The 13,394-nt window shown below is 39.1% G+C and overlaps 1 protein-coding gene across 7 annotated transcripts in view; it reads right to left on the bottom strand.

The window, feature by feature from the left end:
- The window catches only part of tpk1 (thiamin pyrophosphokinase 1), a 126,263-nt gene that overhangs the window by 46,966 nt on the left and 65,903 nt on the right, over positions 1–13,394 (bottom strand). For all 7 annotated transcript variants that reach the window (XM_030397663.1, XM_030397665.1, XM_030397661.1 and 4 more), the window contains one exon: positions 2,811–2,880. In XM_030397663.1, coding sequence (XP_030253523.1) covers positions 2,811–2,880 — 70 coding nt within the window. The remainder of the gene's footprint in view (positions 1–2,810; positions 2,881–13,394) is intronic.

A 13,394-nucleotide genomic window follows, 5' to 3' on the forward strand; every position in this document is an offset into this window, starting at 1 on the left:
TTGCTGTTTCAGACGGGCTTGCCATCATTTAAATGTCAAAGAAATTGTAGCGCTACAAGTTTTAATTTAGCTTTTTCCTTAAAATGATGCATCAGACACGGTTTCCCTCCAGGCAAAAGAAATGCCTTGATTTCATGAATAAAGTGACAAAACTTACAAGTTCAACAGCTCAGCTGCATTAAATGTGGTCAAAGCGTTTTCAGCGCACAGACTCTGGAGCACTTTAGCTGGCTTCCCTTTTTTAAAACTGGATCTTAAAAGCTGACGTGTTCCCCTGCAGTGAGGCAGCAACATCTGTCAGCATTACTTGCAGTAGTTTAGGGGTGGGGATGAGGGGTTATCCTTTCATGAGTCTGTTGACGTGTGAGCTACTGTACAGTTAAGATGTTGGACCTCTTGGCAGGATCAGCTCTGCTTGTATCTGACAAACAAAACAGTCCACTTTAGATATTTTGATATTACATTTTTCACTACGACGTCAGAGCCTGTAAAAAAGCAACTTTCCTAAGATGTGCATCCACACAAAAACACAGAAACTGGGAAACTGGGAAATTCCACACACAAGAAGAGCACTGCTTAGCTTTATATATTTTTAAAAAATCTGTTTGTATTTATTGTTATTTTTTCTTTTTCTGCATATCTCTTACAAATACCCCCCTCTAATTGATTAAATGCTGCTGCCATTGTCTGTATTGCAAGCACTCATAAAACTTGGCTATGATTGATTATTTGCACCTCCCTCTCCCTTCCTCTATCTCTCTGTAGTCCATTAGTTATGGTAATGTTAGGTTAAATACATCTTAACTTGCTGGTGATTGATTCACACATCTCCACCCTCGTCATTTTCCCCCCCAGTTGCCACCTTCTCTGTATAATGTGTAACTTTTTGGGACAGAGTTAAGTTTGAGCTGGATGCGGTCTGCCTAAAAGGGAGGCCTAGCTGTCAGCTTCACTGTGCAGGCTGCTGACAGAGCGCGGACTGAAGGGTCAGAAGATGAATCTGCCGTGTCACACAAACAGACAGAAATATGAGTAATGCCTCTACCAACATCTTATATGCTCAAACTCACTTTTTGAGACAGAGATACATGACTAGTTATACTTCGAAGTTGCAAACAAAAAAGAAGGAAAAACAATACATGTACATGCCCGTTCAGACACATGTATGTTTTCCCTTCTCTAATAAAGAGGACATTTATCCAAATAAAGCTGTCATTCTTCGTACTTGCTTATAACAGGGTTCGTAACATTTTTCAAGGTCAAATTCAAGCACTTTTCAAGCACTTTTAAGGTTAATTTTCAAGATTTTCCAGCACCTTATTGCTGGGGCAAAGTACTTATCTACAGGAATATATATACTCATGATTTTATTCTTCACGTTTTATCACAATTATGTACATTATATTATGCTTTAAACATCTAAAATTATGTTTCATAATGGCAAAAACTTCAGAAATTAATTATCCAGTCTGATTCCAATTTTGTGAAAGACACAGAGTTATAATGTCAAGCACTTTTAAGCACTTAAACTAAAATCTAAGCACTTTTCAGACATTGAAAACACAACATTCAAATTCAAGCACTTTCAAGGTTTTCAAGCACCCGTACGAACCCTGTTATAATCTTGGTTACAACCACAACTGTGCAGGCTCATTCCCATTAAGAAGCTGAAATAACAAAACTTTGGCTTTGGTTACACATTTACTGTGGTAATCTAAGTCACCACCGCAGTGTGAAATTAAATTGTTCTACCTCTTCCAAGTTGTAATTTTGATAGTTGAGACTGTCTGTCCTCAAATTAACTGTTGTAATGCTGCACTAAAAGTATCATTTTTGTTTTTTTGGATATCTTCACGTACTTGTTTGATGTAATTTGCTTATTAAGCTTGATTTGTATTTTAAGTTTACTTTAAGTTCAAGTTACTCGTTTCTTTTGTATGAAAATTTCTATGTTGTTTTTTTTACTTTATTTAATCTTGTTTTAAGACTGCTCGTCGTTCTTTTATGTGAAACTTTTAATTCTACTGTCTTGGCCAGGAATCCCTTCTAAAAGAGATTTTGAATCTCATTGGGAATATATCTGGAAAAAAAAGGGATTGATAAAAAATAAATACAATGCTTTGTCGGTGCGGCAAATAAATCACCAAATATTGACTTTCTCTTGTATTATTTGTTTAACTTTTGACACTATTAACCATCATTAACCAATTGAGATCATTTTTGCATTAAAATCCTACTTTGGATTTAGATTCAGTTTTAGCTTTCAAGGAAAGTCCTAACTTCAAGGACTAGAATAAGTTTGCATGGTGAAAAAGTGAAACTAAATGACATCACTTTGGAAAAATGTCCTCACCTCAGCTGTCTACATCTTAAAATGGCTGTTTGGGGAGGTAGAATTCACATCAACAAAAACAGACACGCATTACATCACATTCACACCCTGACAAAAATACACATTCCTGCTCACACCCTGGGTGTTAATGTGAAAGCCTCAACACTTCAGGGACACAGAGAACCCCAGATCCATCTCTGTCCTGACAGCAGTCCTCCATTAGCCATACACACAAAAAATGTGGATGCAGAATGCACACATATAGTACTTTGGCAGGAGCACACACACGACTCTAATACATAAACGGCATGCATTTTCTCCCCTGAAACATACGCAACCAATACTGCTGCTGCCACACAAACAGTGTGCACTTTTCTAATTTCATCATCTTTCCCTCAAACATAACCACACAACTAGGAAGACATATATGTGAAGGCATAAATCACCTTATGCAAATGTGAACACAAGGCAGACTCACCTATCTCTTACTCCAGCAGTGACATTATAAAGGTGATTGGCAGCTCCATCAGCACATGCCTTCAAGAGAGCTGCAGAAAGGCAGACAGAGAGATGCTTGTAAGTGAAGGCAATTAGTTTTAAATGAATGGCACATTCACTGACACATTTATGCCTTTTGAAATATAACCATAGACACTATTGCCACTTATGCGGGGGTGAGGTTAGGGTGGTTGTGTTCAATTTACTTCTGGATGTTTTGATCCTTAAGTTGTATGTTACTAAATGCTGTATGTCAACCATCAAGTCTCATCTTAACTAGTGGCCTGGCTGATGTAATTTTCTCCACACACTTAAAATGATTTCTCCCTCTTTTCAGAGACTGACTCAGTTCCACAGGAGTAGCATACAAACAAAATGATAGCACATACTAATAACACCTGCCATAGGATATGACATATTCGACATAATGTTAAACAAGAAATGAAGATATGTGACTGGCCAGTGAGTGCAAGCTGTACAAGGATTTTTCTAAGAGCCTACTCTCATATATGGCCTTGTATACTAAGGTGAGCAGTTTGTAGGAGCCATATTGTGCATGTGACATCTTTCGAGTGCTACTCCTAATGAATACTGCATGCTCTGCCTTTATCCTGAGATGCAGTTTCCTTTCAAAAAGTGTCCAAGGTTTCTGTGAATACGCCTACTGCCTCTGTAGCCTCCTGGCTTTGGTCACCAAACCAAGTAATTCACTAACTAATTTTACGAGACACTCTGGGCAGATTTTGTTGCTTTATACAGCTGTCGGAGCACTGGGTGCAGGGGAAAAAATGTATAGACCAAAGAAAAAGCAAACGGCACTAGCTTAGACACCAGCATGGCTGATGCCAAAGTTTTTGGTCAAGCAATAAACTAAGTTAGGACTTGGGTAGGAATAAAGCAACCTCTCTGCTGTTGAACACATAACAAACAGCACACTACTCAGACACATAAAGTCTCTCAGAATGTGTTTTGATCAGGTTAAGACAAAGTAAAGTAGCACATATCTTCTCTGAATTTAAAAATAGACAAACGAGGGGGTTATTTACTTTTCTTGAAATGGTGTTCAAGTTGCACTAAATTAGATGCAAACTATTTGCAAATGTATGCTCTTTCATGGCCTCTATTCTATTCAAATTGAACAGGCAACCTATTTTTTAAGAGCCCTCTCCTGTTTGGAGCTGTTGCGGTGCACACAGGGGGAAAAACTTCAAAGAATTAGATGTAGTTTTCTTTTTTTCACCTTGTTATAAACTAAGTAGCTCCTGCACAGAAGAGAAGAGTGACTTCAGTCTCGTTGGATTTCCTACTCCAAATGTGTCCATTCCTTGAACCCATTGTTGAGTGTAGGCATGCCTTTGTGCATGTAACTTGTTTTTGTTACAAAAAAAAAACAAAAAAACAGAGACCTAGTTTGAAGAAGAATCTCTAGTCACAGCATTCTTTTACATATGTGATCTGGTGACTAAATGAGTCATGTGCACGTAGTTGCCATTTTTCTTTAAACTCATTCCCCACTTTGTCTTTGCCCATACTGGTTTTGACCTTGTGTTGCCTTCTAAACAGCCTGACTTCATAGCATTATGGATTTCAGGCAGGCTATCTTGTAAAAACTGCAATAGTCAGAACCCTGTGAAAGGTGGGCACATATTGCTGATTAGTCTACATCAAAAAAGGGGAAAGAGGATAAGTCACAAAAATCCTGACACAACGTGCCAAACACAGGCTAACCTAAACCTCATTAGGCCAGCAACTTTTGCAGCAATAAATCCATCACAACGCAGCGTCTACACCACTACACTGAGTCTGTGGTGGCAAGCACACATAGCTGGTAGTTTACTTCATAACTTGAACAGCATATTTGTACTGGATCATCCATTTAGAGGGGAACATGATTGCTTCTGTAACTATCCAGGGCTGTGAGACCCTGTGTCATAGACCTCGATTTAATCGTTTTTTAGTGAATCCAGGCAAAAAGCCATAGTATCCAGTCAGAGGTACCCTGACTTCCCTGTTAACATACAAAAGTTATGCTTAATTTCATTGTTTTTCACCGAAACAAACTGCGTATCCCTGAGGCGGACCCAAGAAATTTAAAAGCCATGCACACCTAGTGCCGACTCACAAAGGTGATTTCAATTCTGTAGCCTCATTAGGTCTCTTCTCCTGTTGGTGCGTGACTTCTCCCTCATTCTCCGTTAAATTTGGTGCACTTGTTAGGGTGGGACCTTTACACTTTTTTAGAAACCTTTCTTACAGCAGAAATTTTGACGTGTTGGAGCAAGAACTGCCTGAAGGTTACCAGTGGTTGTGACCACTTCAGATGAAAACCAGGTATTTTTTCCACCTGCGTTATCTTCACAAGGCTGGATATATGTATAAAGATATGACAGTTTCTAGCCAAAAACCTGGGTATTTGTATCATGATCTTTTCCTGACCCTAACAAATACACTTCTGAACCTAACCCAACAAGTCCATAAGCACAGTGCTATCACAAAATAAAATAGAAAACTGAAGATAAATAAACACAAATTTGCAACATTTCTGTGGGTTGTCAAATGGTACATTCTTGTGATTGAGTAGAGGAGAAACATTACTTGACAGTGCCCCTAATGGTCAAAAACTCCAACAAGGTACTTCAAGCTAGTGGACATTTTCTTCAGTAAATATCAATGTTCAGTTTTTAGTACAACACTGATAGTTCCCATGTGACTACTTTCCCGCACTTCAGGGCACATCGTAGCATTTAGAGAACATCAAAATTCACACTTCTGTTCTCCAAAGTGTACCTTGTAGTAACAAATCCAGGTCAGGCGTTTTTAAGATTAGCATAACTGCAACCTCCACAACCATTATTACAATAAGTCACACAACTCTGAACACATTTTTTTCACCATGACCTCCAAAATATGCGCAACATGCCACAATGTCCCACCTACATAGCGCAAATTAACAAGCACACACAGACTCACACGTACACAAGGTAGACTTGATAGAGTTAAACATTGAATCATTTTCCAAAGATGGAATCCTTCACAATCTACCTATCATTGCCTTGGGCGCTTAAAAAGCAAGAGAATGCAGAGGCATTTGCACTGATGTAAATAAGACACTTATACTCAAGGTAGTGCTTTCATTCTTAACCCCCACCACCTGCTGTCGATGTTTCACATCAAGAAAGGAATTGGAATGGAAATGACTCATTATCTCTGAGAGAGTGCAAAGGCTGAGAAACTTTTCCAATGACAACTTTTCGAAAAACAGTGAAACTCTTCTTTTAGCCTCATGATGACAGACCGTAAAGCTATCAGTCATTATCTGTTTATGAGTATCTACACACACACACAAATGTATTCTCAGACGGAGTGTTTTAGAAAAGTTGCTTTTGTCTGCAAATCATTTCCTCAGCTCTGTTTGCATGGTATGCCATTAAAATGCACACAGACACACTTCAGAGGTTTGATTCAGTCATTCTAGTGAGGCTTTTGACCATTTAATGACCAACGTTACAACAATCTTTTGAAATCATCTATTTACATCTATATCATTTGACAATAATTTGAGTTTCCTGACCATGATTTTGCCTTGCATTAGGGGTGGGCAGTATTTCGGTTTCATTATCGTTGCCAGTGTCATGTTCGGCCACAACAAGGATTTACCATCATAACTGTATTGGTTTATCAAAAATAATGTTCTTTACTGTGGCTGCCATAACGTGCAGCTAGAGTGATAAATATGTACTCACAGAACTAAAGCTACATCCAGTTACTACTTGCTAATGTCAAATTTGATAACACAAACATGTGAAAGGTAAACAGAGCATCCCAATTTCTCTGCTGTTGTCTGAAGGAATCTTCACCATCATCTTTATCTCCTCCCACTATCCAAGGAAGTGAGGACCACATTATTTGTGATTGAAATGTCCTCACAACAACTGGAAAACTCTTACAGGTAGATCAAAAGAAAAAACAGTTTTTTCAAATGTATTAGCCTTATTAAGCTTCGGGAAGAATGAACAGTGACAAATCAGACAGTTGTTTAAACTGTAATCTAGTAACTACATTGATAATGACATGACATGCAGGATGTGCCTGATTCTGCTCAGCAGGTCATTAATTCATAGATTACTATGTTTGTGTGCTTTGAAGCAATTACAGGTGCCCTGTGGAGTTTCCTTGTAAACAATATTTGTACTTTCAGTCTTTCTTACCAAAAAACATGTTGTTGTCTAAAATGTTGAATATTTTTACTTCTTATTTATCTTTACAATCCTGCATTGTTACATTCACGTTTATTGCTAGCAGTCTTCTTCACTGCCTTTGTTTGCGCTTCAATCAATACACTTCTTTGCGTGTTTCTAAAACCACCATCAGCGGAATAGCATCAAACCTGTACACAATACAAACGAAAAGGAGAAACACAGATAAAAACATTTCTTTGTACTACTACCATGTATCAGGAACAGCATAAGGTAGTTGTAATAAAGCAGCACGTTGCAATGATGGGGAAAAAAAATAAGTAATCTTAATTAAAAACGTACCCAGTCACAGTCAGATACTTATTTGTAGGGCTATCCCTGAATCACATTTTTGGGGCTTCAGTGAGAATTACCAACAAATATTTGAAGCGTTTGACAATGGGGGAGGGAGATTGGGTCATTTTATACCATGTGTTCATTATTTACCTTTATACATTGCAATTATTATAATGGCGATCCTGGTTAGAGGCGAGGAAAGAAGTGAAACAGATGCTAACTAGGGCTGCAGCTATCGAATATTTTTAGAATCGAGTATTCTACCAATTATCCCATCGATGAATTGAGTAATCTAATAAAAAAGATTTTTCATTATTAAACAACAATACCTAATAATGCATAATGAAAATGACAGGCCTGTTCAATAGACCAAGCAATTAGCTTTTATTCCTGAAAAAAACATACAGGTATTTATTCCAAGAGAGATGAGTGTGTGTGTGTGTGTGGAAAGGAGTTATTTGGTGTAGGCTATTACTCTCTTGCAATTTAACATGAATTAGTTTCCACATCTTAACATGATATCTAGTCATACCGACATCAGGCCTCTACAAATACCATACGTTCTAACTAGCGATGGAAGGCTACATTAAATTAGCTAACATCAATGTTTACATGACCTTGTGTCGGTGACACTTGGTGAGCTGGTCTTAACAACTGGATGCTTTAGGTTCAGATGTTGAATCACTGTTGACGTGCTGACGTGGTACGCCAATTCTGCTTTGCAGTAGACACATTGCACTTTGTTATCTTCTTTTTTAAGTGTGAAATGATCTCAAACTTTGGACATTCACTGTCTTTTACGGACGGTTTCTTGGCTCTCCGCCATCGCGCTAACTCAACTCTGAATGTAGCGGTACATGTCTGCAATAACAGTCCGTGCGGAAAAAGATCCCTGAGCTAAGTAGGCCAAATAACGCGGGTGATAGAAATTAAACAAAGCCTCGAGGCAGAGATTTTGCTTCAACCAATTTTTTGTAACCAGATTATTCGAGTTACTCAAGTAATAGTTTCAGCTCAACTGCTAACCAGTTCCCTTAAGGAGACCCTATACTTTTTCTGCTTTGTATCTATCAGGAATTTATTTTATATACAGCAAAGCACTTTATCCCTTGTATTATGGTTGTATCCTTGAGTGTGCATTTGGACAGTTAAAGCAAAATCATGTATAGTTGCCAACTATACATGATTTTGCTTTTAAGGGATATTCCGGTGTAAGTTTAATCCATGTTCTAACACACCGTGACACCGAGTAGGACCCGCCCCCCCGAGAGATAAAGTTTGCAGACCGCTAGCTTGCGTAGTTTTAGCAACCTCAGAAACGACCGCACGACAACAATACATTGCAGTGAATGGGTCCGAGTGCAGTAGAGTTCCGCAGCTCAATGAGCTGCAGAACTCTACTGCACTCGGTAATCGACTCACAGGGCTTCCCCGCAAGGAAGGCTTCTCGGGTGGTGAGTTTTGTTTATCTTTTCCGACAAATCCATCAAATATTTGATGCCTCCAAATATGTGCTGGGACCCTGTTTCTAATGTTGCTGAAGTTTGGTGCTGTTCTGAGCATTATTTGTGGCTTTTAGATGGCGGTTTATACTTGGACCCATTAACTGCAATGTATTGTTGTCGTGCGGTCGTTTCTGAGGTTGCTAAAACTACGCAAGCTAGCGGTCTGCAAACTTTATCTCTCGACGGGGGGTCCTATTCGGTGTCACGGTGTGTTAGAACATGGATTAAATCTACACCGGAATATCCCTTTAACTGTCCAAGTATCTGAATGTCAAATAGTCAAGGGCACGCTTCTTCTGCCGTTTAAAGGTTGCTGCTATTTAAACAACTTCCGAAGATTCAAATAAAACAGGCCAAGCTTATTTAAAAGTTATTTTTTATTTTAAGAGAAACTTTCTCAAACGTCTGTGGGGGCGTCTTTCTTTTCGTATCTCTCATCATTCAATTTGTCTTTATCACAGTTAATGACAAAAGTGGGTAAACTCAACTTGAAAGAGATTATCTCTCCATCTGCACTCCATCCAAAGGCAGTGAAGATAGAATTACTTTGATCCTCCCAATGAATTGCTGTCTGTTTGCAGTACAAGTCTCACAATTGTTTATGCAGCAGCCAAACCAACTCCATCTTCTCTTTCTCTTTAGAGCATATGAGTTTAACAAACAAGCCCAGCAGAAAAGACAAATTCTGAATCCGGACAGTTATATGATGTTAGCTGAGCGAGGACAGAGAAGAGGCAGTCGGGGGAGATGACCTTGTAAATTAACCAGCCATAATAATCCCTCCCTGCAGGCTTCACTACCAACTTCTCCTGTCACTCACCCTGCTGTATGACGGATACATATGGTGGGCAGGCGATAATGCAGATCCACACACACTACTAAATCTGCCATTTCAGCACTTGCTGTTTCTTCTATTTCGCTGCTGACTTTGATGCAGAAAAGATGAATGTTCACGCTCATGTAGACGCACGCACGCACGCGGGATATATTCTATAGCACCCCTGTATTGATGAGGTTAGTGGTAAGGATTAATGCCTGTCAGGCCGGGGCTTTACCGCAGTACAGGAGAGGGCAAACGGTCACAGAGAGCGGTGAAAAGATTATTATCCTTATTATGATGCCTTGACGCCCTCCCTTCATCTATCAGTCCACCTCTACCCTTGCATCTGTCACCCTGTCGGCTGATCCACGCTGCGCTCTACACCTTGCCTCAAATTTGATTGATTCCCCGAAAAAACATCTCAATTTCTTTCTTTGTAGTTCTACTCTGTTACTCTTTATTCTTCCACTTTATCCTTCTTCGTGTTATTCCCGGTCGCACAATTTCACCAGCTCTTCCACGTGTTCTCCTTTCTTTCCCATTGACAGTCTTAAAATTCGCTTTTCAGCCCTCTTTGGATTTCTCTCATCAATCATTGCTAATAGCTCCACATACCTATTTACTCCATCTGACACCTGTGCTTGAATGCAGAAGTGCAGGAAGTGCGTATGTTCATGCCAGCACACTGCAGCCGCATCCCCCAACCAGCCTTGATTACAAGGCTGACACTTGACCGGCTGATGGGTGATGTTCAAAAACTTCAACTTCAGCAAGCTGCTCCTCATCAACAGATGATGAAATGAAGCAGTTGAAGTAAACACGGGCCTGTGTTTTGTCTTGTTGAGAGTTGCCTTCACTGATTACTTTATTGACTTGCTTGTTTGTGTGGTTACAAAGTGAGCGATCTGTAAGTAAATGAGTGACTGACTGAGTGAGTGGGTGACTGATGGCCTAGATGACTGAGAGGGTGCATGAGTGAGATAAGGGGCTTGATCCCTCTTCACAACATCACACTCTGCACCTGTAAATGAGTTTCCCTTTGATCAGTGTTGCGCTTTCCAGACTATCGCTCCTTTGCTCCCCCGCTGCTCTACCTCTCCCACAGGTGATGAGGGGGCCCAGGGGTAGCACATCAGAGGACCTGAGACTGCTGCGAGCATGTCTGTGTGTGTGTGTGTGTGTGTGCAGATGTCTGTACATATAAAGGTGGGGACCTGGCTATGATGCCTCCAGGTGAACAACCATCTGGAGAGTGACAAATGCTCAGACACTTAAATCAGCTACAACATTAAAAATACATGGCATATTAAGTGAGGACCGATGAACTTACTACAAGCCTGTTTACCATCACACTGCGGGAGATCTCAGATCTGCCATTCAAGCACCATCATCATGCTGTCAAAGCTTCTTCAAGTCCCATGTGCACTGCTGTCAACTGATGAAGAAAGCTTCCCGATTTCTGACATCCACACCACAGCATTGCCTATGGCACTCAGGAAACCACCCAAAGTCTCTGAAACTTTTTTATAAGCTTGACTTATCTAAGAGGGAAGTAATGCCCAAATCTGTCATAAGACACTATCGAGCTACATCATACTGTCAAAGTACATCTGAAATCTGTTTTGTTCCTGTATGACTGGAATTCTCTATAAAACAATCAGGACAAGGATATGCAATAGCCCCACAATGCATTTGTGTATAATGTAATCCCTGCAGTGTAACCAAATCAGTTACACATTGCTGGTCTTGTCACAGTTTGAGTTTGAAAATAGGATATTAAACTAAAAAATATCACTCTCCTAATACTGTTAAGGGTTGGTTCTAATCAATGGGGCGTAAAGTTTAATACCTCCCTATGCTAGAAGCAAACAGACAATATAGGCTGAGTATTGAAAAATGCTCTTCAATTTAGAAATTGTTTGCATCGAAAACATTTTAAAATGCATTTCAAATCATATAACAACTGCAATTTACTGAAGAAAAAAACAGGCAATGTGATTTTTGATTGTAGTGAGCAGATCTATAGAAAACTCTAAGGCTTTCCCCTTCACTCTGGATATACAGTGTAAGACCTTGATGAGATTTAGCATCAATTAAGCCATTCCCTTTTCATTTAACAGCTTCAAAATCCTCTGGACTGTTTAACAGACTATTATTCTTTCTTTTATGCATTCGTTTCACAAAATAGACTAAGCAACCTCTGGTGTGAGATCAGATGAGGAAATTGTCTAATGCCAATGTTTTAGTTTAGTTGATAAGAATATCAAAGCAGTGTTCGTTCAAATTCAATCTGATGTGGTTTCCCTTCAAAGTTACTGTGTTTACTAACCTCCCTGATTGCATAAGCATGTGCATCACATTTTTCATTACTTAGTGTTCTTACTTCTTTTCATCTTCAAAACTGTTGAGAACCAGTGATCCAGGCCACTTCTCTCTACTTTTTCCTTAATAAATATTCAGCCCTGTTTCATTCTACTCTCGAGTAATTCTGTTTCTAAACATTTCACCGATTTAAAAGAAAAACTAAGTTGTAGGATACAGGTTGAGATGACTGTCTGGTTTACTGGCTCAAAGTCAGCTTTGCATATTTAATATATCACAGACAAGTAGCACCACTGCTATGCATCACCACATCTCATAAGCGACACCCCAGGGAGTCTGGAGCTCTACTTCCCTTCAAATTGTTCATCTTAACGACTAGCCTCTCGTACATGTTTTTGAATTCTCTGAATATCTGAGTGTCTTCTACTCTGATAAAGAGCCTTGGAGTATTCATGAAGAAGAAGAAAAATCACATCCATTTTATATCCTCTTGTTACCAGCTACAAATAAGTGGTTGCAATCTAGTTCCTGCCAGCAAACTTATGACCATCAGTTTGATGATGTGGAGGTGACTGAGCACAGCTCTTCACATCAGTCACCAATTTGCCCTTGGGCATGACTGTTACTCCAAAACTGCTGAAGTGGAGTCATTCAGTGAGCTTGTATTACGCAACAAGTACTGTATGGTTGAATATGAGGGTATAGTCCTGTGTCCTTTTCTGCCTTTTCCACTGAATACTCTGTTCCTTTCAAATTAAACATACAGCTGTAGTCAAAAGTTTATATACATTTGTAAAGAACATGTACATCATGGCAGTCTTGAGTTCCAAGGATTTGTACAGCACTAATTTTTCTGTGATGGAATTAGTATAACACATACTGCCTTGTCACAAAAGAAAATCATGAAGTTTGGTTCAATAATGAATTTATTATAGGTCTTCTGCAAATGTGACTGTTTTGTTTTAAGTGGATGCTTAATGCCATTGCTTGTATTCACATTTATAACAACCCATTATCTATGAATCTGAGAGGATGCGGCATCCTTACCAACATAAGATTTCACGGTTGCTATAACTGTGATTTTAATAGTGTTGAATGTCTGTAATAATCACAAATTGTACAGTTAAGTGTGTGCTGTGAAAGCTAACGACCTATGAAGATAATGAATCAAATACAGACCTTTTAAGGTATTATGTGCTATCATATACATTTTCAAGTTCGTCTGTGAAGCTAAATTACCCAATTTCAGCTCGTCACAGAAATGCTTACTGCTTGTGTCTGAAATTCTACTAAAATTTCTCATACAAAAATTGTTTTGACATTTAATGATGCAATAATGAAAATAAAAGAAGAAAAAAAAGGTGTCTCCGGGGCAACAAGATCAT

This window comes from Sparus aurata, chromosome 19 (genome assembly GCF_900880675.1).
Source record: "Sparus aurata chromosome 19, fSpaAur1.1, whole genome shotgun sequence".
Classification (NCBI taxonomy): domain Eukaryota; kingdom Metazoa; phylum Chordata; class Actinopteri; order Spariformes; family Sparidae; genus Sparus; species Sparus aurata.